Genomic DNA, 24,891 nt, shown 5'->3' on the forward strand with positions numbered 1-24,891 from the left:
AAATGCTTCAAATACAAGATTTAGGTGGAAAGCCTGGGATCCAGGAGCAAATTGGACGGTTGATTAGAAATACTATCTAACTCATAGGCCACAAACTTTTGAATTGAAGCAAGGCACAGGTTTATTGAATATGGTTCGGTACCTCAAGAGATAACATGTTCTAACAATTCTGAGAATATCAATAGTAAACGTTTCACAAAAATATATGTGCAAGTGTAAAAAAAGGTGATTCTTTTCATAATAAAGTGTATGAAATATTCCAGTTTAAAAATTAAACCAGTCTCTATTATTTGAGTACAAAATCATAGTACATTATTTTTGGTGATGCGTTATTGTCCCTCATGGTGTTGGGTGGCTTGGGTGGCATTTTCTTCATTAGAAGCAGAATTCATCACCTGGGTATAAAAGAAATGGTATGTTAGCGATCCAATTGCTGGCTTCGTATTTCTGCTAGGCAATTACAAGGATCGTAATATAATAAATGTGATGGCATTCAGCCAGAACCGAAGATAAAGTAGGTTTGTCTAAGTGTATAATCAGAACCCCTGTTCCGAAGCAACAAAACAAACAGTAAAGTTTTACTATCAGTTTACAAATTCATATATTTGGAAAATGTGAGTAGAACAATTTGCACCTGAAAATTAAAAATGATTGCTTCTTCTTTTAAGGAATCCCTGGAAAATGAACTGAGCAAAAACATTAGATGTTCTCAGCCAGGTACAATTTGATGTACTTCATACACATAGCACATTTATGGAAATGTTTAAGAAAGCATTAAAAACTATATTATAGTAGAGAAGCTATACTTAAAAACTGCTGGGAGATTCTAAAAACAAATTGATTTATGGGAAGAGGACAAAAAACCATTTCTGCGGAAAGTCAGAAACAGAAGAAGCAAACTGAAGCATCCATTGGATTATACAATTATAAAACACAATGGCTGGTTTCAGATTAACTGCAGGAGTAAAAAAGTGTTAGTTTGGGACATAGCAAATTGTTTGAATTAAATATTTAGTCAATAAATCATGAGTAAGCAAACATGTGAACCTGATGTACATATTGCTGAAGTATCTTCACTCTTACTAAATATATACTCTTACTATCCAACTATGAGAGAAAGAAAGCTGTCATCACTCACAAAATCAGCAGCTGATATCTTAGTGTTGGAGAAAAAACCTGGGGACTTAAAAAAAACAAAAAAATACCCATAACTCCCCAGAAAGGAAAGAACTAATAAATAGGTAAGTCATTAGTTCTCTTGAAGTTAATATTTTCTAAAAGCTAATGGGGGAGAGGGGGAGAGTTTTTCTGCAATGTATATTTGCCAGAAAATCTGTGAAGCCAAAGAGGGTGACTTTAAAATAAATAAATAAATGCAAGCATAAAACCAGAGGGATGAACACGCCTCCTTTGCTTCTGTTTTAATGAGTCAAATACTTTCCTGTGTGAGTTAATTCCTATGGCTTTCTTAAACAGGGATAGACGCCAAATAAATCTGAATCTGTTGCATGGTCAGAGCTGGGATAAATTTTTCATCTTAAACTGGCTCAAGACATGAGGCTAGGGTAGCCTGCAGCTCACCTGTTGCAGAAAACTGGGCATCTGAACCAGAGGTCTCCAAACTTGGCAAATTTAAGACTAATAAAAGAGAATATTTATAGCACAGGATTGAAATGAGGGGTCCTTGATGCTCTCTGAGCTTGGTTGTTTTCTTGCAGATGTTTCATTACTCACACTAGGTGACATCATCAACGCTAGTGATGATGTTGATTTTCACAATAATGATTAGCTCTGCTGACGTCACCTAGTTTGGGTAATGAAATGTCTGCAAACAAGCTCAGAGAGCACCAAGCACCCTTAACTTTAAGCCTTGTGGACTTCAACTCCCAGAATTCCCCAGCCAACATGGCTGGCTGAGGAATTCTGGGACTTGAAGTCCACAAGTTGCCACATTTGCTGACCCCCGATCTAAGCAGATGCTGCTAGAGAGATATAGTTCTACTCATTCAAATGCCCAAACATCTGGCTCTTAACACATCCGACACAAGAACTCTCCCAAAAATGTGGCTGGAAAAGCAATGAAGGCTCTCTTTGCAAAAATAGCATCCCAACCCAGAAAAAGATCCAGGAAAGAAAGAAATCATGTAACCGCTATACTAAGCTGAAGACCTGGGCAAACAGACCCAGCCTGAAACATGTGGCCCTGACTTTGTTCGTGGACAGAATGCTGGTGTCCAATTCTTTCCATGTCAAGAAGCAAACCAAGTGCAGACTGAAAAACCACAGGCTGCCAACTCAGGCCAAAAGTAAACATGGGGAGGCGGGAAGTGGACGAGGCAACCTTCAAGCTAATTTTTATTTGCTAGCTGGCTCCATCAACTCAAAAACAGAGGCACGCTGTTGTGGGGAGTGGGGTGGAGAGGAGGCCAGCTCGGCAACCTCAGAGTTTGGCATGTGTGAACGCCTCGAGCTTGTAAAAGCATCCAGTGCAACTTGTGGATGGTAACCAGTTACAGTCGTTATGGCTGGCAGGCAAAGACAGGTCTGGAAATATGTGGGAAATAACGGTTGACATTCCAAAGAGGCCAGAGGAATCTAGCTAGGATTTCGCTATCCTTTTCCACCACCAGCAGAAATAAAAATAAAGACAAAATATACTTATTCCTTCCATTTATCCCCTGCCTTTCTACCACAGGTGTACTTAAGGCAACGTACAAACATGAAAGCTGCAGAATTTATTGTGATGCAGAGCTGAACTGAAGTTTCTAGAGGGAGAGAAAAATATCAGGTGCACCTGCTTCCATTTAAGCACCAAGCCCGTAAAATTGCAGATTATTTTTATAACATTTACTAAACTATCACATGGCTTCTTTGGCTGATTCAGCATTTATCATCCTCGCTAAGTTAGACTAAAAGGGCCGGATGGAAAAACACAAGTAGGCAAAACATGGTGATTATTCAGCTCTAACTGTGTAACGGGTTCCAAAGATCTCCAAGCAGACTTCAGGAAACCCCAGAAAGATTCTATTCACATTTAGCCACACGCCTAACTAAGAAATAAGACCAAAAAGCAAGCTCCAAATAGCATCACTTTGTGCCACTATAATGTAGGACAATGAGAGTATATCGGTTCAAGAATCAAGATCAGTGCCCTTTTTTAAGATTTCCAAAAATATTTAACAAGGAATTATGTTCATCCAATCACTGCTTAGTTAGTAAACACTTTGGGTATCTTTGCCAAAATCTGGTTGGCTGGGAAATTTATCCAGAAACGACATCACAAGATCGCTCACTACACTTTGCAACGAGCATTAATTTCAGTGCAGGTAACTTGGAACTGCCTCCAAAGGATTTCCCACTCAGCAAATCTGGATGACTGTTTACCTGACAGTTAATCAATTCTGGTGACTTTTCCCCTTCTTGGTGTTGAATGTTAATAGCTGGTTGAATCCCACAGCCTGAGCTTGCAGGAAATAAAGTGTGGACTTTTGCTTTGAAAAAGTGCAAGGTAGATAGGATCACGCCAAATGAAAAGATGTCTTGCCGCCGAGAACTTACCGACTAGATTAAAGGTCTCATTGAACTGAGCCCTGTTTGAACTGCCTCCCAATTCTCCTATGGGGAGTTAGAATTTTCATTCCAGACTAAGTCATGCTGACACAAAGATCCAAAGTTCAAAGCAATTTAAATCCTTGCTTGCTGAGAAAAGCATACGAAACTATCGCTATGGCAACTTAAGCACTTCTAAATAATGAAACCTGCAATTCCGAGATACGAGTAGTCAGTTGTTAGTTTAGAAGTGGGAGCGAAGTAGTAGGGGCGGGGAGGGGGGGGGAAAGGCTGCGATTGGAAATATGAATTGTGTTGCATTTTGTTTTCCTCTTTATTTCCCAGGCCCAGCTGGGCCCATATGGGAGACCGGAGAAAGAGGCACAAAGTACATATTGAACTAAGCGACACCGCTTTGGTGCCTACAGCAATGATTGCTTCCCCAGTTGATAAAGGTTCAGAAGACCACTCTGTAAACATCCAGCTGCACAATCCTCCATTATCAGTGAACAGAACTGTGAGTTCACTAGTTTACAGGAAGCAGGCTAAAAAGAAAATTTAGGTTGACTCAGCCTTCCATCCTTCCGAGGTAGGTAAAATGAGGACCCAGATTGTTGGGGGCAATTAAGCTGACTTTGTAATAATGCCCCTTGGGGTGTGTGTGAAAGCCCTAATAAGCAGGCATATACATAGAATGAAGGCTATTGCTAAGCACATTTGATTTGTGCTTAGATTGTAAGCCGCCTTGAGTCTTCGGAGAAGGGCGGGATATAAATGGGATTAAAATAAAATCCCTGATTTCCATGGTAATATCAAAAACAGGACCCATCATCAGATGACCTTCAAATCTCTGGTGTCACATCTTATTGCTGAGTAGGTTTGGGTCAAGACGGAACATAATTCTGTCTCTATTTCCTCTTTTTTTTCCCCCCGTTTCCCTTTTTTCTCTTTTCTTCTCTCCACCCACTCACTACAGCTGGGTAGATTTCACATGCCCCGGATATATAAATTATATCCCGGACCTTTGACAAAATGGACTACGACCCACCAAAGCTTACACTGGAATCAACTTGTCGGGTCTTTAACCAGATTGTTTTAAAAATCGGAAGGGAGAAGGATTTCACAGGTCTTAACCGCTACACCTGGGTAATTGACCCACATTAAAGATACACACCGTTGATCAGTTTGAGGATCCCATCCATGTCCTGTAAGGGGAAGGGGGAGCAAGGGAGGAGGTAGAGACCACAGAAGGCGGCAAGGAGCTGGAGAAGAAGATGAAAACAGATTGGACAGGACTGAGCAGAGTTGCCGGAAGTCTGCAAATGAGGAGGAAGGCTGGGTTAACAGCAAATGAGATGGAGAACCACTGGGCAAAGGTTAGGGAGTAGAGTACTGGCAAAAAAACAGTTTGGATGAAGGCAACATCTGGAACGGGGAAGCTACAGAACAGCCAAGCCAATAGGCAGATATGCAGGTGGCAGAGAAGCAAAGCAGTTGAGGACATGGAAAGAAGAAGCACAGACCAAAAGGAGAAGAGAGTCAGATGCACAGAAAAGCAGTGAAGGCAGGACAAAAAAAATAAAGCAGAGCGCAGGCAGGAAGCGGATGCGGGCGGTGAGCGAGGGAACGGGGCAAAGGGCATTGCAAAGTGGCTCTGACCCTCTCAGACCCACTTTCTGCCCTCCTGGTCTCCTTCAAAAGAGATTCTCTTTCAGCAAGGTATTTTGGGAAGATTTACTTTATTTGCTCTTAGATTACGGCTTGGTATAGCGGATTAAGGCACCAAGCTAAAAACAGGGAGACTGCGAGCTTTAATCCTGCCATAGGCACAAAACCAGCCAGACGACTTGGAGCCAGTCCTTCTACCTCGACCCCAGGAAGAAGGCAACGGCAAAAACACTTCCAAAAATGTTGCCAAGCGAACTGCAGGGACTTGTCCTGGCAGTCCCAAGGAGTCGAGAGTGACTTGAAGGCACACATACTACTAGACTGATTATCTCCCTTTTTCTCCGAGCTCAAGGCAGCATATGTAGCATCCCAGCCTCAAAATTATTTTTTACAGTCACAACAGTCTTGTGAGGTACGTTGGGCTAAAGGGCACTGAGTGGGTCAACATCGGACAGAGAATTATCACAACCAAGAGCGACCTTGTCCCTGAACACGCCAATCCCAACCCAGCAGCTATGCCCCTTGTATGAAGAAGAACAAGCAGCATCTACTCCCAGGACCCAAATAGTCTCTCCTCACCTGATAGCTGTTACCATTCCAGAACTTTTTCATCTCCTTGCGGTACAAAGCAATCAGGACACAAGGGATGAGTGTGCAAGGCACTAAATAGAGAAGAGCCGGTTGAGCCTTCTTCATCAGTACTAGACACACGAAGGTGAGCACCATGCCAACACCATAAGCTGTAGAACAAGGCAAACATTTTTTTTAAAAAAAAATGTCACTGAATGCCACAGATTTTTAGGCTCCTTGGTTTAGGCTAGGCATGGTAATTTATTTTTATTTATTAAATTTGTATGCTGACCAACTCACCATCAGGCGGTTCTAGGTGGCTTACACAACAAGCCAAAATGAGCATAACTATTCATCAGGCGCAAACAACCAGAGCCATGTATATAAGGTTTGAACTGACTACTTTACCGTTTTCTGCCTCTTTAATACAGGAATCTCGCCAGACTGGTAGCTTTCATATGGAAACTACTAGATAAGGCCCTAAGCCAGGGCTCTTCAAACTTGGCCCTTTTATGACTTGTGGACTTCAACACCCAGAATTCCTCAGCCAGGCACGCTAGCTGAGGAATTCTGGGAATTGAAGTCCATAAGTCATAAAAGGGCCAAGTTTGAAGAGCCCTGCCCTAAGCATTCAGACAGGGCCAGACCTCACTCTCTTGTGTTTACATAGAGAGTCCTGGTGTATTCTGTGCTTCAGCCCTTCCAGCCAGGATGGTTGCTCTCCAACATCATTAAAACTAACAAAGATAGCTAGGAAAGAGCAACACACAGAAGGGTAGAGGTGAAATAATCTCTTCATCCACTAACCACCTACAACAGGGAACCCCAGGCCAACGGGCAGAGCCAGGTTTTAAGGCTTCTCCTAAAAGGCCAAGAGGGTAGGATCGGCTCTTATCTCAAGGGTCATTCCCAATTCTGTTTTTCAAAATAATTATTGGGATAAATTACCTATGGTGCATAAAATGAAATACACAGAGGAAGAGCTGGTTTGCACATCAAATCTGTTGCAGTACGCAACCAGGAGACCTTAAAAAGAAAGAAAGAAAGAAAGACAGGTCAGAGGGATTTTGTCAGGAAGAAAACAAAGTCCTCAAAACAACAGGATTACAGGCGGTCCTCAACTTAAGAGCACAACTGAGCCCCCAATTTATGTTGTTAAGCGAGAAATTTCTTAAGTTGGGTCTTGCCCCATTTTACGAATTTTCTCACCACATTTGTTAAGTGAATCACTGCGGTTCTTATATTAGTCACACCGTTGTTAAGTGAATCTGAACTGAAAGAGACACTTACCTGGAATAACAACATCACCAAATCCAAGTAATGAAAATGGTCTCATACACAACACTGCTGGTGATAAGTCCAACCTGGGCACCTTGAAAACCACCGGCAACTGAAAGACAGTTGTTTTTAACAACTCTGTAGACCAATCCAAAGGAATTTTTCACGAAAAATAACATTTTATCAGAATCATTTACTTATCTAGTTCACATACAACATGTTATGGAGGACCTACATTCAGAAAACAGTAACCAAGATGCAGAATGTGCAAAAGTATGATCAAACACAAATGCCACAGAGGAAACATCTGTATATAGCAGACAAGACACCACTGACAAATGATTGATAAAATGCACCCCAGGAGAGAAAAGATTTTAGCTTGATCGAAATTGATTGGGCAACACTTAGATCCAAATCCTGAAGAAATTAACATGGAGAGAACAGAGAATCGAGTTTTTTTCCCCTTGCCCCAAAGAATATTGTTGGTTTTTTTTTTCAAAGGAGGCCATTGAAAATCAATGGAATGTATCTTAAACACAATCCTTACTTTCTCATGAGGAGCTGACTGTTCAGCAGAGGCATCCATCAAGTTTCCATCATTCTAGGATCAAACCCAAGTCAACAAGCATTTAATACTTGGGAAAAAAAAGATTAAAAAAATGGCTATATTTTGTAAGCAGTTTATATTGGAATATTAAGGGTAATACCCAAGCACAATTTACATGGAGGAGGAGAAAGACTAGTCCTGTATTCACTTTCTCTCTCCCCAAAAGTTTAAGACAATGTTTCTCAACCTTGGCAACTTATAAGACGTTCTCCAGCCAGAAATTCTGAAAGTTGAAGTCCGCACATTTTCAAGTTGCCAAGCTGAGAAACACTGGTTTAAAAGGTCTCTAAGATGATTTTAGCCAAGATTGTGTGTTAATGAAAAACAAGTGGAATATTATAATATAACCCAACCTGTGAAAACAGAAGCAACTGGTTTTCCAAAAGATAATATGCCTACCTTTTCACTGCTTTCAAGCGGTCCGATTGCCACTTCAACCATGATACTTTCTCCACTCTGAAAGTTTGAAAAATAATATTGATGCTGAATCATTCATTCTGGAAATACTTAAATATTAGGCATTTAAAACTCAATGCATTTTTTTCAGTAGACGTTTGGCCAGGACACTCCCTGGCAAAGTCATATAAAACGGAATGAATTAGGAACCAGGATTGTTCATAATCCAATAAAGATTAACATGAGATGATGACATGAAAAAAAGCAAAATCAGAACAAACTTGATGTCACAGTTGGTTCTATATGATTTGCAGGAAATGCTAGCTGCAAGTATATTTCATGAATTTATTGGAAACAGGCATCAAACCAGGCTGATTTAATGCAATTTCCATCAGGACAGGAAACTTAAAACACGTAAACAAGACACTAAAACACTAGGACATGAAGCCTAAATGCATATTTTAAAATAAAATAAGCAGAAGATAAATACAGTAGATATGCAAATGTTTATACAATAAATAAATAATGGACTTTTAGTCTCCGTATTTTGAGAATTGGACTACTAGACCTGAAATAAATTGTTTGGAATATTTAAAAGTCCTGGAATTAAGAGACTGGGATATTATATAGTTCGCTTTATCTAGACCTTATTCTAATTTAATGGCATCACAGTGCCACACAAAGGCAACTAGTAGTATTGAATAACAGCCAATATTCTACAGGTAGTCCTTGACTTAAGACCTCAATTAGGACCATCATTTCTATTGCTAAGCACAGAGATCATTAAGCAAGTCACGCACAATTTTACAACCTTTTTCCCCATGGTTGTTAAGCAAGTTCTTAAGTGAATCATGTGCTCATTAACCAAATCCCAGGTTTGCCCATTGACTTTGTTTGCCAGATGTTGGCTGGAAAGATCACAAATGGTGATCACAAGATCCTGGAATGCTGCAATCATGATAAATATATCCCAGTTGTCAAATGATTCACAAATGATTGTGAAGATGTTGCGACAGTTGTGAGGACCTGTTGTAAGTCAGTTTTTTCAATGTCGTTATAACTCCCAAAGGTCGCTAAACAAATAGTTTTAAGTGAAAGCAGTACCTGTACTGCTTAAGTCTTCCTATTTCTACACCAGGGATGGATCAGATTAAACCAAAATGTTGGACTTGTACGCTTAAAATTGTCACTGAATTGGAGCATATTTTTCATAAAAACACTACATCCAAAATCGAATCCCCTCTGCATGATGAAAATAATCGTTATAAAACCTGCATACTTACTTTTGTAATGTAAGGTGTGATGAAGACAAAAAATACATCATATAAAAGAAGGAGACCTAGAAGAATCACACATGACTAGAGAACAAAGAACAGATGTTTATTTTTAAAAAAAGTATGCAAAACCCTTTCAAACTTTATTTTATTTTTATTTTTATTACATTTATATCCCGCCCTTCTCCGAAGACTCAGGGCAGCTTTACAAGCTTAGCAGTAGCCTTCATTCTATGTATATGCCTGCTTATTAGGGCTTTCACACACACCCCAAGCGGCATTATTACAAAGTCAGCTTAATTGCCCCCAACAATCTGGGTCCTCATTTTACCTACCTCGGAAGGATGGAAGGCTGAGTCAACCTTGAGCCTGGTGGGACGCGAACCTGCACTAATTGCAGGCAGCTGGTGTTACTTATGGAGGCATTAGCCCACTGCTCCACCAAGGCTCATGGCTTAAAGACATTCATTCCATATTTCAGATTCATTTTCTTTTCTATGGTCTATCTAGTAGTAGCCATACACCTTGCGTAAGTACAAATTCTTTGGCCACACAATAAACAGACTAGTTTTCCTGGGCATCCAGTGAAAGTTATCTTGTCCAATGTTTTCGATGGGTTAACTCTAAGTACGATTTACTCTAGATTTAGTCCAAAGATTGTGGTTCAGTAAAAAACAGATTACATAGACAATCGATTTTTAGGAAAAGGAAACTGTGATCTATTGTTATATTAATATATATTAATCTATTTTTTTTTAAAAAAACCATCCCACACATTCCTGCTATCCCTTTCAAATGTATATTCAGGACTTCAAGTCAACAGTAGAAATTTTATTCTTGCCCTTATAAGTGCTGTATTTTTAAATTTGATATAACCCAATGATTGTATCCCTCTCTCTCTCTTTGACATCTATTAATAATGGCTGAAAACACATTTCCTTCCTCAGCCTTGCTGCCTGCGGAAGAGCAGCTGAAATCCAGCACCTCCGTAACAATTTTTTGCAAAGAAATTTAACTGTAATGGGGAAAATCTTCACGAGATGCTCTAAACACAAAATGTAAGGCTACAGTGGGAGGCAAATTAAAATACTCCCTTTCCTTCACTCTATTATTTACTATGTCCATATAGTTTAGCTAAATAAGTTACTGTACCTTGAAGTTGGGCATTTTGAGCGTTTTAATAAAGTTCAGACAGAAAGAAATTCCCAGGATATTTTGTAAAATCCAAGCCCAGCTAAAATTAAAAAAAAAAGATTATCTTTAAGCACGGGAACAAGAACACTACACATGCTTGTTTAAATTTCAGCTGTAATCCTCAACACACTCAATAAAAGATAAACTTCCTCTGAATGTAACGGCAGAGGCTTCTGAATAATGTAACGGCAGAGGCTTCTGAATAAATACACACACAGAAGGTTTGGGCAAGCGAAGGATTCCATTTCATCTAAAACTGTTATCAAAAAAGAGAAACCTTGATCCTTGTCCCTGGTTACTCAGTCATGCTTCGATAATACGGGGGAATTAACAGCCAATTTTATAGGCTTGAGCTCCTGGCCTAAAAAAAATTCCCTTTTCAACCCTTTGAAAATTTAAAATACAGATGTGGATCCCAAAATGCACACGATTTTGGCTGTTTTAAAGAGAGGGGGCGGGGAGGAAGAGCTATCCCGGCAGAGACTTCCACAGGGGAGAGTGGGAGATCCAAACTAGTGGGTACACCTGTGTGTGGATGGGATAAAGGGGGTGGGTGAGATTTCAGTTGTACAATCGCCCATACACCCTGCTGCCGCTTTGCCGAGCAGAAGACATGATTTTTTTTTTCTAGCAGTGCTTATTCCAACATGGAAAAAACCTAAAATTCTTCACTTTATTTTGTTTTTTATTTGTGACCCGCCTTTATTATTTTTACAAATAAAGGGGGCAAACGTAGCCAACACACCTTCCTCCTATTTTCCCCACAACAATAACCCTGTGAGGTAGGCTGGACTGAGAGGGAGAGGGACTTGGTTCAAAGTCACCTAGCTGGCTTTCGTGGCTATGGCGGGACTAGAACCCACGATCTCCTGGTGATTGGCCAAAAGTCACCCTGTCGGTTTTCATGCTTAAGGTGGAACTAGAACTCACGGTCGCCTAGTAAGTGGCCCAAAGACACCCAGCCAGCTTTCATGGCTAAGGCAGGACTAGAACTCACAGTATCCTGCTTTCTAGCCTGCTGCTTTAAACACTAGACAAAACTAGCTCTCATGAGAGCTGTATGCAATGAAATTTCCTTTTAATGTATGCCAATTAGTGTACATTCAAAGTAACAATAAAGTTATTATTCTGTTCTGTTCTTTTGTTTTGTTTTTTTTTTGTTTTGTTCTGTTCTGTTCTGCTCTATTCTTCACTTACCTTTCCTCGTTCCGAAACACAGCCCAGGTAACGGACAGTGCTACGCAAAACAGAAAGAGGAAAACCAGTCTGACTTCAAGGGCGCGGTTCCAGCACGGAAACCTAAAACAATACGGTTACAACACCAGATCAGCCTGGCAAATGCAGGATGCGAGTGCACATTTTCCAGCAAGAAAGGCAGCCTTGCAAATTCAGTATCACACTCAACAAATTTCAAGGATTTTTTTCCCCCCATTTCCATCTAAGATATAAGTTATACTGAAACAAAGCAGAAGAATATTAGTGCATGTTCACTTCAACTGGAAAGACGGCCGGTGTATATATTTAATTAATTAATAAAAAGTTCTTTCCTCAAGTTAAGGGTGAGCTGCCTATAGATATCCTGGCATGTGGCTTCTACATTGACATACATACATACATACATACATACATACATACATACATACACAAATGCCTGCAGACACCTGTGATCCCCAGGTTGCTCCGTGACTAATTCTGAGTCATTCTGTTCACAACTTTCTACAAACTAATAGTTGATCCCATCTACCTTTGCAAAATGTGTTCTCAAGGTTTATTTTCCTTTTCAGCTTTCTGATCACTTTAGCTCCTACTTGGGAACAGATTCATGTCTAGTCTTTCTCCACCAGGAGCTGTTTTTCTCAATCTCTTGAAGTTCCTCCATAAATTAAGGAGATCCTTGGTGCTCTCTGAGCTTGGTTGTTTTCTTGGCAGATGTTTCACTGCCCAGGTAGGTAACACCGTCAATGCTAGAAGGGTCACCTAGTTGGGCAATGAAACATCTGCAAGAAAACAGCCAAGCTCAGAGAGCACCAAGGACCCCACCGTTCAACCCTGAGCTCCAAAAATTCACTTCTATTGGTAAGTTAAGGAGCAAACCAAGATCAGCCACGTAGGAGTTACTAGGTCAAAAGCCCAGGTCACTTTTTGCCAGTTGTTATGTAGGCAATCAGTGGACCTGTCCACCGGACGTTCCTCAATCAGGTTTCTTCTGGATCCATAAGATCCCTGGAACGTGCCATTTTAATAGGCCCACAGAGTTTACAGGCGTATCAGTTAATCTCTTGTGGACCTGGAAGTGATCTGAAGACCACAAGGGGCCAGCTGCTACACTTTCCATAGCCATCACTAAATAACCGATCGGCTGCATCCAAAGACTGATCGGCTGGAGGCCAAATTGAGATGTCACCGTGACACCGTGATTTTCATCTGCAAAAGGGAATTATTTTTGCCTTCTCTTTAAAAAGTCGTATATAACCAGGGCACTTTACCTGCATTGTCCATAAGGTATTTTTTTCATTAGGGCAGAGAGACAGCAGTACATGCTTGAAATAGATGCTATGCAGAATATGGCAATGACAACATACACTAGACAAGAAAGGAGAACAAACAAGAGGACGTGGTTACAAACAAACTGGCTAGAACCAACTGACTATCAATCTTTCAGTAATGGGAAAGAAAAATTCATATAAACGTGGATACAGGTAGTCCTCACTTAGCAACCATAATTGGGACCGGCAACTCAGTCATTAAGCGAAGTGCTCGCTAAGTGAAACCACGAATATGCTTAGGATATTACTGCAGCTTTCCTTTTCTTTACAGACCAGCGAAGGTCATAAAGGTGAGGATTGTTCACAAACTTAATTTTTTTTTTCATCACCGTCATTAACTGGGAACCGTTGTCCAAGGCAGTCACTAAATAAGGACTACCTACACAGAGGTATCCTTTATTCTTCCTGCTTTTGAGCTGCATTTATCCATTTTCTTGAGGAAGTATGTATCACATTCAGACACAATATTCAGGCAAACCACAGATTTCTCCCTCCAGGACTTATAGCCAGCCTAACAATAGAGGAATTGTAACAACTGCCGCCACGCAGGGCTGTTGTACAAGTTACTCAAAAAATGCTTGTAAAAGCACTTTGGGGTCATGAACAATCTGCCTAAATTGCATTGGGAAGATTTGCTTTTTTAAATGTCCATAATACTTTTGGCATGCAAAGCTGCCTCAGGAAGTAACAAAGACCAAAATCCATCCAACACTTATTTTAAAATAACAAAGGATTTCAGGTAATGCAGCACCCTGTCTGCTCCTTGGATAGAGATCTAGCAATCTGGCAACAAGTTTTCCCTTCCAATCCCAGGCTAAATAAATTCATATATTTTTTACCGAGCCATTTGTAGAAGAAATACATCAAGACCAGCATAATGCAGCAGAAGGACACAAATATGACAACTGTCAAAGGGGTTAAAGTAAGAGCTTCTTCATCCGATAATGAGTCATTGCTTCCAGGGTTGGGGCCTCGTTTCAGCTTCTCACTGGATGGACAAAAATAAGCACTTAGGAAATTGCCACAGATGATAAACTTTTTAATCTGGGCAACTTTGCCCTAGTGCTCTTATAATTCTTGAGAAAAATGTACCCTCCCAGTCTCTGTTCTTCAAAAACACATGTTTTGATATTTACTACTTGGCTGTGTGTGAACAAGTTGTGTACATTGCACAGATACTCAAGGGGTGGTGTGTGTATCACAATGCCTCTAGCTTTTTGGGCCCGCCTAGCAGATTTATTAAATTTATTTGCTGCCCATCTCAGATCGAAACCACTCTGGGCAATGCCCATTCTTCTGTTGTTCCATTTACTTAAAAGAACTGAAACAGCGTGCAATGAATTCGCAGGGTGAATGGAAGCCCAACGGATGCAACTCTAAGCTAGCAGTCAGCTTTAGAAATGTTTTTCATATTACAGTAAAAATTAAACTCACAGCTCTGCCCTACCACTCCAGTAGCCTCCAAGAGACACACAGAACATCGCGATTAGGAAAATGATCACCATACTATAATCAAAGAGCGGTTGAGGTGGTAAATATAATCCCACATTAACATTTCTTCCAAGACTCTAAAAATTAGAAACATATCAGTTAGAAATTTTGGTTGAACATTAGACATCCTTCCTGCATCTGAATAACCCATCCATAGTCACCCTACGTTAACATAAGATAACCTTTAGTGTCATTATATGCCATGTCCTCCTACTGACTCATGGACTGAACTTTTCTGCTGTCCTCACCACTCTCTGCGCCGTATTCCTGTCCCAAGCAGTAATGCTTCCAAACCAGACAGTAATGCCATATGACAAGATGCTCTTGACTGTCCCTCTGTAGAAAGTGGTAAGGACAGGGAAGGAAGATGTACTTTTCTCATGCAACGCAGAAAATGCAGGCGCTGCTGTGCCTGCTTCACCAGTGTCTCTCACTTTTGAGTGACCAAGCTAGCCTACTTGTTAGCTGCACACCCAGAAACTTGATGCTGCTAACCACCCCCGCAGGTAAATCATTAATACACAGAGGTATGTGGCTGTGCCTGCCTTTTCTGAAATTGACAATGATCTCTTTCATTTTTCCTACATTTAGAATGAGGCTGTTTTTGTTGCACCAGTTCACCAAACCCTCTACCTCCTGGTGGCAAGCACCCTCATTGTCATCCTGAATAAAGTTGGCCAACCAATTTAAGCCCCCTTAGAATCAGAGAATCCAGTGGACAAGCATGATTAAAAAAATAAACTCTGCAAGCTTTACAAAGAAGCCGTGCAAAAAGCCATGAGAAAAAAGAGCTAAATATAAGATGGCTCTTAGTTACAAATAAAGTGTTGGCTATTTAATAATATACACAGAAAAGTTTAGAGGTAAATTCTCCTCTGCTGAAAGACTTCAAAGAAAACTAATCAAGATGTTCTTAGTGTGGTGTTCTCAGCCATTCTGAATGCGGAAATCCAAACATTTTAAAAATACTAAGGTTGAAATGCACTGCTCAAGAAGATCCTGAGAAAAGCAGGGGCTAGGTCTAGAGAGCCTCTGAGATCATCTCTATGATTCTGAGGGGGAATCAGAGGTGGAGGCGAAGAGAACAAGGGCGAAAAGCAAATAAAAGAAGATGCTTGAGAATGTCATCTAGACAAATGCTGCAAAAATCTCATTGAAGTGGTACGTATAATGCTCGTTTCGGGAAGGAAGAGTTACTGCTTTATTCAGTGTCTCTTTAAGGAACCCACCAAGGGGTGACAAATACCGAACTATGATAGATCAGCAAAAGAAAGGATTTCTTGGTAAAGCAATCCTTCTCAAAATACAAGTTAATTAACCCGCAACCCCAAAGTATTAATCAGAAAGGCAAAATAATGGAAAGATACCACCTGCAGCGCGTGTCACTAAATATTTAAAGATGGAAGCAGACCAAGAAAAAAAATTAATTTTAATTTTAAATTTTAATTCCATTTATATCCCGCCCTTCTCCGAAGACTCAGGGCGGCTTACAAGCTTAGCCTCAGGGTGTACTAAAAATCTATTATTTCCCAACAGAAGCCCATTTGTTTTTCTCGCTCACACACCCAAAAAAGTCACTGTGAAAAGGAGGTACCTGTTCCAAATCCTTTATATCTGTGTCTCTAACGAGCGCAATGGGAATAGTCAGATTCTGGGTTTTGTTTCCTCCAGGAGGACCCTAGAAAAATGGAAAATAAATTTTTCTCTGCTTACCCGAGCCAAGACTTATTAAATCACAGGCATTTCTCGAGAAAATGGCTCCCAATTCGTCCCATCTTTTCTAGATACCATTATTAACGGAGCCACACACCCCAATTCCACCACTATCCACTATGTAGACATTTTGGCTTTTCGTATATCATACATAATTTGGCTTTCATTCTTTGCCTTTATTAGCTCTTGAAAAGACTCCACGTGCCTTAAGTTAAACCTGTCTGGATAAATGGAAAATTTAAACTCCTAAACGAACAGTTGCAAGTCAAGGATTACTGATAATTACTATTTTTTTTTAATTTACAGTCATTCAGGGGGTCCCTATTAGCTGAAAATCCAGGAATGATAATTTCACTTAATAAAAGATAAAGAAAACTGTAGAATATATTTGTCTAGTGTGTTTAAACATCATACTGCTTAAAAGTTACATAGGATACCATAGATTCGGATTCTAGTAGGCCTAACCTACTAGAACAGGGATAGGCAACCTTGGGTCTTTTATGACTCGTGGACTTCAACTCCCAGAATTCCTGAGCCAATATAGCTCAGGAATTCTGGGAGTTGAAGTCCACGAGTCATAAAAGAGCCAAGGTTGCCTACCCCTGTATTAGAATAATCGGTGAATGTTGATCCAAATCACATAACAATTGAAAAAATGGACAAGTCAGTTTCCAAGCACCAAAAGACCGACAGAGAGCAATCAACTGTGCAAAAAAACTGGACCTTACTATGGAAGTTTCGCTAGCCACCAGCAGTAATTTAGCACCCAACCGCTGAGCAATCTCTGCCTTCTCTAGAAAAGTACAATTTCCCCTCTTCACTACGATCGCTTTGTTCTTGATGTCTTGCGTAACCTCAGATGGGCTGCAGAGCATCTTGGGGGTCAAAAACTCCAGTCTTGCATAAGCCTGAAAGACCATAAAAATAAGTCGTTTGAAAAAAAAGGAAAGCAAAAATTAAAGAGCAAATATGCAAGAGATTTCCGCAGTTTATTTAACAAAAACCCCTTTTTTTCCTCACTTCCTATGATTTACAGGAACCAGAATTAAAATCCTGGGTCCGAATGCGTTTTGTGAGAATGCAAAGAGGACACACCATTTTCTGTTAGAGGCTAGAGCTGTGCAGGGCTTCGGGTTCCAAAGGGAGGCATTCCTGAAGCTCACTTTGCAATCCCTTAAAGCACCCAGGGCTGCTAAAGCTTCCTCTCATGCCTGCAACTGTTTCCGGGGGGGGGGGAAGACGCAGCTGCTTTAAAGAGCTGCAGCCAAGTCCTATCTGAGGGTCCCTGTTTCCTGACTCAACTTTCTGCCTTTGCATCTGAAAGGCAAGTAAAACTGAAAACCAACATTTTCCTATGGGGCTAGCTTTCTGCTTACCGAAACTTAACAAGGATGGTATTCCCGACATTCCTACACCCAGCCCAATCTTATCATTTTCAAATATTTCACTCCCACGTTCTTCTACTACATGTATGAATACAGACTTACCTGCGTTGTTTCCTTACAATTCTACTATACCACACTATAGCTTGGCCAATGACGTCTTTTAAAGGGATGCCAAATGCTTCTGACTATGTTCCTACACTATACCAACAGGATTTACTGGCTTACTCCTTATTATAATTCAAGGTCCTGGTTATCACCTTTAAAGCCCTACATCAGACATGTCAAACTCGCAACGTCACGTGACGTCGCGCGATGTATCGGAACTTTTTCCCCATTGCCGGCAATGGGGTGGACGCGGTTTCGTTGTGACGCGTCCGGCCCGTGGGCTGGCAGTTTGACAACCCTGCCCTACGTGGTTGGGGACTAGGCTATTTGATGGATGGCCTCTCCCCTATTAGAGTCACCCAACCACCAGGACAGGAAGACAGGGCATGTTACAGGTCCCATCAATTAAGCAGGTAATCCTGGTGCGACAACAAAAAAAAGGCTTCTCCTTAGTCTTTATGGAACATCCTTCCTGTCAAGCTATGGTTGGACCCCACCTTGTTGTTTTGTCTGAAAGCCCCTGAAAACATGGTTTTATTAGGAGCCTGGGACCACAAATGGAAATAGAGACAATCAAATGGCTGGTTTGATTCTGTAGTTGCTGCCATGGAGGGTGGGAGATGTTTTTTATCATATGGGAGATTTTTAAAAAAAATTATAAACTGGCCGGAGTTATCAACATGTGAGTTGGGTGGCTATATAAATTTGCTTAATAAAATAAACAAGTAGTTTAGTATTACGCATTGACCCAATCACGATGGGTTAAAGAAAAATAAAGACAGCTTGGCACAATGTCTGAAACTTGACAACAGTCCCCAACTGAAATTCATTCAGTTCTTAACAGTGTATAAATACTTACAATGTTAGATAAACTATCAGGAAGGGAAGTCCAGGTATAATTGTAATAGATGCAATAATCCTTTGTTAAATAGGGGCTGTCAATTTGAACTGTATGCAGAACCCCTCCCTGGGCACTTATCTATTATCAGAAAAGGGGAAAAACAGATTATTTAAAAAGTATTATTGTTATATTTTTTGTTATGAACTAACAAGAACCACACAAGGCAATAAATAGATCTCACAGACTTTAAAAAATGGAGTATTGCTTAAAGTTGGGGCTAAGAAAGCTGACTTCAACAAGACCACCTCCATCCCAAAATTGATTTATGCAATGAACTCAATTATTATTATTATTTTAATCAAATTTCCATACAAGTCATTCTTTATTAAGCCAACCAAAACTATGCAACAGTTTTAGGTTTTTGAGTTTCTCAAACCCTTTCTCAGCCAAAATTAAAACTGCCCCCAAAAATAATAATCTTTCAGTCAGTTCTTCAAACACTTTCATTCGAAGAATTCAACAAGATTGTAGGTTGAACTGCTGGACATTTTCACACGTTGTGATTTCCCTTAACTAATTTTAAGATTAAGCAAAAGTTGCAAGACCATTTAATAGATGGCCCAGGATTTAACTTAACTTTAACTGGGATTATTCTTCATCCAGAAGAATTTAGCATTAACCATTTCCATAATTTTGTTGCTGTTACCACTTCATTGTTTACTAATAATGTAATGTCTGTTTTGTTCATCTGTTCCTGTTCACTGCCTTGGAAATATGTAATCAAAAACACTCTTCAAACACCAAATGCTGATTGGCTGAGTCAACAGAATCCAGAGAGTGACTCAGATTGTGGCTTGGGAGGGAATTTAACCACATGTCAGCCTGTTTTTTCTGTCCATCCTTGAAACTGTGCTTGACTTAGGATGATCTCAGGGACACAAAGTGGTTTGGTTCTGTTTTCTGGGTTCTAGACTACAGCTCCAAAATCCTACTCTTATTTATTGTTGTTGTTGTTAGTTGTGAAGTCGTGTCCGACCCATCGTGACCCCATGGACAACGTTCCTCCAGGCCTTCCTGTCCTCTACCATCTTCTGGAGTCCATTTAGGCTCACGCCTACTGCTTCAGTGACTCCATCCAGCCACCTCATTCTCTGTCGTCCCTTTCTTCTCTTGCCCTCAACCTTTCCCAGCATTAGGCTCTTCTCCAGTGAGTCCTTCCTTCTCATTAGGTGGCCAAAGGATTTGAGTTTCATCTACAGGATCTGGCCTTCTAAAGAGCAGTCAGGGTTGATCTCCTCTAGGACGGACCGGTTTGATCACCTTGCAGTCCAAGGGACTCGCAGGAGTCTTCTCCAGCACCATAGTTCAAAGGCCTCGATTCTTTTTTTTTTTTAAATTAAACTTATATACCGCCCTTTTCCCGTAGGACTCAGGGCGGTTCACAAGGTTTTTTAAAACAGTCCAACAAATTACATAAATTAAAACAATTAAAATGATTAAACTAACCTTGAAACTAAAAACCCCAATAACAATTAAAATACAATTAAAACCCCAGTTAATATTCTCAGTCCAGGCCAGAAAGCTCGAAGAGCCAGGTCTTCAGGTCCCGGCAGAATGAGCGAAGGTCAGGGGCGCTCAGCCTTTCTTATGGTCCAACTTTCACAGCCATACATTGCAACTGGAAAGACCATAGCCTTGACTATACGCACTTTTGTTGGCAGGGTGATTTATTAACCTGACCATTTTAGTTTCTGAGTCCAGACTAGGTTAGCCCAAAGTTGTAACCTATTAAGATGTGATTATTATACATTATTTTAACCATTACATTAAGAGGAAAGATATTCAAGCAATTCAGAGAAACCTAATGACTTGACCATGAAATGACAGCTAGAGCTTTGTTTATGCAGTTTGCAATACTCTGTATCCTAACTTCCTTTTTTCCTGGCATCAAAGCTGATGAATGAAACACTGTGTGAATTTTGTGGTCCTGATTGTATGTTGTTGTTTACGGACTATACACTTACTCGTGGCCACAGTATTGGGTAAGCATTAAATATTAAACCTCTAGAAAAATGTTATGGGGCAAATTTGTGTCTGTCGATTTTGCTTTTTTTAAAAAAAACAGGAACTGTCAACTACTGCAAAGATTTGGTGCGTTGTGAATCGAAATTGGAAACATTTAGATTTGTGTGACAATTCATAAGTTTCATGCTATCTAAAAAACATCACCAGTCTATGCTGGCTACAACTGCATTTGTCCTAATTCCTTCATTTGTTAATTGTCTCCTGCCTTTATTATTTTTACAAATAACTCAAGGCAGCAAACATATCCAACACACCTTCCACCTACTATTTTCTCCATAAAAACAACCCTGTGAGGAAGACTGGGCTGAGAGTGAGTGACTGGTCCAAAGTCACCCAGCCGGCTTTCATGCCTAAAGTAAGACTAGAACTCACGGTCTCCTACTTTCTAGTGCGGTGCCTTCACTACTAGACCAAACTGCTCCCAGGATGGAATTAAGCCAGGCATTTGGGAGACTGAAATACCCACCAACGAAACGATTCCCAAGACAGACCTACTAAAAGACAGACCACAAAGACAGAAGCCTCGCCAGTTGTCACCTAGACTAGAGCTCACAACTCAAATCACTCAAGTACAATCTACAGCCCACACTGGACAATCTACATGACACTTTCTCAGGCACTGGGTGGCAAGCCCGTAACTGATTACAGAAAACCGCTGAACCTGAAGCAGATTTTCACAAGCCACAAGGAAACAACAGGACAAGGATGCCAACTTGGAGACCCTGAAGTAAAGCCAGAGGTCTAGTTTGCCCCCACATCTATACCAACAGCACCATCACAGGCCTCAACAACTTTGTACCCAAGATAAGAGGTGCCTTCACATGGTCTTCTTCTTAGGTGATACATGCCAGCATCTGCTGACAATGCCTCTCTGGATTCTATGGGGGACAAATAGGAGAAACGTGGGGCAGTTTGACATCAGGACTCAAAACAAGGACAAAATAGTGTCTGAGAATTTCAACCTCCCAGGAGGCTCTGCTACAGATCTTAATTTATAATAATACACTTATTTACAATATATTTATAAAAATAATCTTCCTTGGGAGCCCACGCATGTGTTTGCCAGACTATTTAATACTGCAGGGGTCTTTTCCAGCACAGAATGAAAGCCTCACATGCACATTTGCTTTCAAAGGACTAATAGAAACCAGGATGCAAAATATTTGGGAGTCACCAGCCTGCCTACCTCTGCCATATTCCCACATTGCTACTGTTCATATCACTCTAGGCAGAATTAGCCCAAGACAAACAAGCACAAAGTAACCCTTCCAATCCAGCTAATGTCAACACAGCAAGAGTACGTCCATGCTTGGTGTCCAACAAGATGGCTTTGTTGCCATTCATCATTGATCATTTCTGATTGAAACCAGAACCTGACCATCTACTAGCCCGGGGGGCAACGAAGAAGGCAGTGCGGATACCCATGGCCTTCGAGACCCAGTTTTCTAGCACCTGGGCAGGTAAACAATGGCCTAGACCAGGGGTAGGCAACCTCAGCTCTCTTATGACTCATGGACTTCAACTCCCAGAATTCCTGCAACCTCGGCTCTCTTATGACTCATGGACTTCAACTCCCAGAATTCCTGCAACCTCGGCTCTCTTATGACTCATGGACTTCAACTCCCAGAATTCCTGCAACCTCGGCTCTCTTATGACTCATGGACTTCAACTCCCAGAATTCCTGCAACCTCGGCTCTCTTATGACTCATGGACTTCAACTCCCAGAATTCCTGAGTCAGCTACGCTGACTCAGGAATTCTGGGAGTTGAAGTCCATGAGTCATAAGAGAGCCGAGGTTGCCTACCCCTGGTCTAGGCCAGCAGCCGGTGAGCAGGCAGGTGCCCCGTTCCCCGAAGCTGACAGAGGCAAAGGCCAAATCCAGCCACCAACGCGGTCAACTTCCGGGACCTGTTTCTCCTCCCTCAACTTCCACCACCACCGCCGCTCATTCTGGGGGGAAGCCCGAGTGTCCTGGCTGAGACCGGCGCGCACGCGCAGACGAAGAAGACCCGGAGCAGCAGCAGCAGCAGCCGCCTACCTGACGGCTCTTTTTACGGTTCGGACGGAGCCGCCGACCGGGATGCACGGCAAGCCCGTCCCTGACCGACCGACAGGCCGGCCCGCCCCACGCTCCCAGCTAGGGACCCCGGAGCCTCCGGTCTGGACCGCCACTCAGGACCGCTCCCTCCCCTTGCCCTCCTCCTATGCTCAGAGGCCAGGAGTTCGAGTCCGGCTCGGGGCGAGCTATATCACCCAGGGGTCTCCCGACCGGGGGGGCGAGGGGGGCTGGGAGGGAAGCCTCCGGGGCCCGGCCCTGCAGAGAGGCTGGTTGGCGCCCACGGAGGTTTCACTTCCAGCGCTGGAAAGCCCGGGAGCCTGGGCTCCGGCAATCGGCGCGCTTCCTCCCCCCCCCCCGAAATTCCTCCCTCCGGCCCCGCCAGGAGATCCCGGCGCCCTAGCCCACCCCCCCAGCCCCCGAGCCCTTACCGGCGGCAGGAAGAGGGCCCACAGCGCGGCCCGCAGCAGCCGGGCGGCCCCCATGCTCCCCCCACCCCCGCGCCTGCCTTCCACGCCGCCCCCGCGGAGGCGCTGCGGCCAGCCGCCCCCCGCAGCCAACCGTCCCCCCCGCCGCCGGTTCCGCCGGCTGCTGCTGCTGCTGCTGCTGCTTTCTCCGCCGCCGAGCGCGTCTCCTTTCCGGGGCGGCTTTCGGCGCGGCCAGGACTTCGCCTCCTCTTCTGGGCGGGCTTTCCTCCGGGGCAGAGGCGGCACAGACGCCGGCGGAAAAAGCCGGCCCGGAGGAGGGGAAGAGGAGGAGGAGGAGGAGGAAGCCGCGGGAGCGAGCGCTTCTCCCGGGCCAAACGCCCCGCACCGGTTCCCGGGGGCTTCCTGCCCACCCCGAGCGACGGTCCTGAGCACCAGCAGAAAGCCAAGCAAGCAAGCAATCAAATCTCATGTAGGGCAGGAAACCTGCTAAGGATCCACCGCCAGGTTAATGGTACCTTAGGTCAGATCTGGTGTGTGTGTGTGTGTGTGTGTGTGTGTGTGTGTGTGATCCTAAAGGGATGCTACACTGCAGGCAGTCCTCAATTTACAACCATAATGGAGCCCAACATTTATGTTGCTAAGCGAGACATTTGTTAAGTGAGTTTTGCCCCGTTATACGACTCGTCTTGCCACGTTGGTTAAGGGAATCACTGCAGTAACACGGTTATTACGCGAGTCTGGCTTCTTCGTGGACTTTGCTTGTCCTAAAGTCACAAAAGTGTCCTGGGACGCTGTGAGCGTCATAAATATGAACCGGTTGTCAAGCATCCGAATGTAAATCACGTGACCACGGGGATGCTGCAACGGTCATAAGTGTGAAAAAATGGTCAGAAGTCCCTTTTTTTCAGTGCCGTTGTAACTTTGAACGGTCACTAAATGAACTCTTGTAAGTTGAGGACTGCCTGTACAATGCTGTCTCAGAACCACTTGAGGAAGATCTTCGCTTAAGCTCCCCAAAATTGTTACTAGACATTCCCGGTCTAAGATAACGGTATTAATTCTCCCTACAGAGGTGCTTTCACTGGCCTTTCCCCAAGCAAAGCCGGACTGTGGCTGCAATTAAAATCTCTGCCCTCTGAACCATGAAGAGCTGGCTTGGCTGCCCACTGTTTTAGGGAGGTTGTTGAATTCACTGCCTGCTCTTACGGGCAATGACAACAGCTCTCCTTTTGTGCAAGACCTGACTCACTGCCCAAAAAAGCCCCGGCTGCTACAAGGGAGGAGCCTCACGCTGATTTATTTTTGGTAGGAGAGAAATTGTCAGCTGTAGGAAGTGAGCACATGACTAGCCTGCTCCCGAAAGGTGGACTAAATTATGACATTTAAGGCAGCCATTCAGAGATGTTAGATAACATTCAGACACAAGTGGAATCAGTGGAACTTGTGATAGCTGGAAAGCACTATAACAAGTGCAGGTCAAATGATCAAGCCACAACAGAGCAACTCTTGAACTGCTTAAATAGCATGTGCTTAATTTCTTTTTTTGGGCAATGTTTCTAGGAAAGTTACCCCTTTGGGCATATTCTAATAAAACCTAATTGGCTCTCGCCTTGTAGTATTCGCCATGCTATCGTGTTGTCCTATTTTCTCCCCTAAGAAGAGCACTCTGCCAATTTCAGGCTTGTTATGCAATTCAGTCGATAAC

The 24,891-nt window shown here is 42.4% G+C and overlaps 1 protein-coding gene across 3 annotated transcripts; it reads right to left on the reverse strand.

The window, feature by feature from the left end:
• Positions 1 to 96: 96 nt before the first annotated feature.
• On the reverse strand, positions 97 to 23,259 carry SPPL2A (signal peptide peptidase like 2A). Of its 3 annotated transcripts, XM_083371029.1 has the most exons (17): positions 23,190 to 23,258; positions 18,636 to 18,755; positions 17,015 to 17,194; positions 16,168 to 16,251; positions 14,517 to 14,650; positions 13,922 to 14,070; positions 13,023 to 13,119; positions 11,734 to 11,835; positions 10,495 to 10,576; positions 9,352 to 9,426; positions 8,072 to 8,128; positions 7,613 to 7,666; positions 7,078 to 7,177; positions 6,736 to 6,813; positions 5,797 to 5,957; positions 1,139 to 1,183; positions 97 to 395 (listed from the first exon to the last, which is right to left on the reverse strand). In XM_083371029.1, the coding sequence occupies exons 1-17, from the start codon at positions 23,241 to 23,243 to the stop codon at positions 330 to 332; spliced, it is 1,638 nt and encodes a 545-aa protein (XP_083227155.1). In that variant the 5' UTR covers positions 23,244 to 23,258; the 3' UTR covers positions 97 to 329. The 3 variants fall into 3 exon arrangements, with proteins under 3 accessions (XP_083227155.1, XP_083227157.1, XP_083227156.1); XM_083371031.1 differs by lacking the exon at positions 7,613 to 7,666 and having other exon boundaries at positions 23,190 to 23,259; XM_083371030.1 differs by lacking the exon at positions 1,139 to 1,183.
• Between the last annotated feature and the right edge of the window lie 1,632 nt (positions 23,260 to 24,891).

Source organism: Vipera ursinii (genome assembly GCF_947247035.1).
Source record: "Vipera ursinii genome assembly, chromosome: 11".
Taxonomy (NCBI): Eukaryota; Metazoa; Chordata; class Lepidosauria; order Squamata; family Viperidae; genus Vipera; species Vipera ursinii.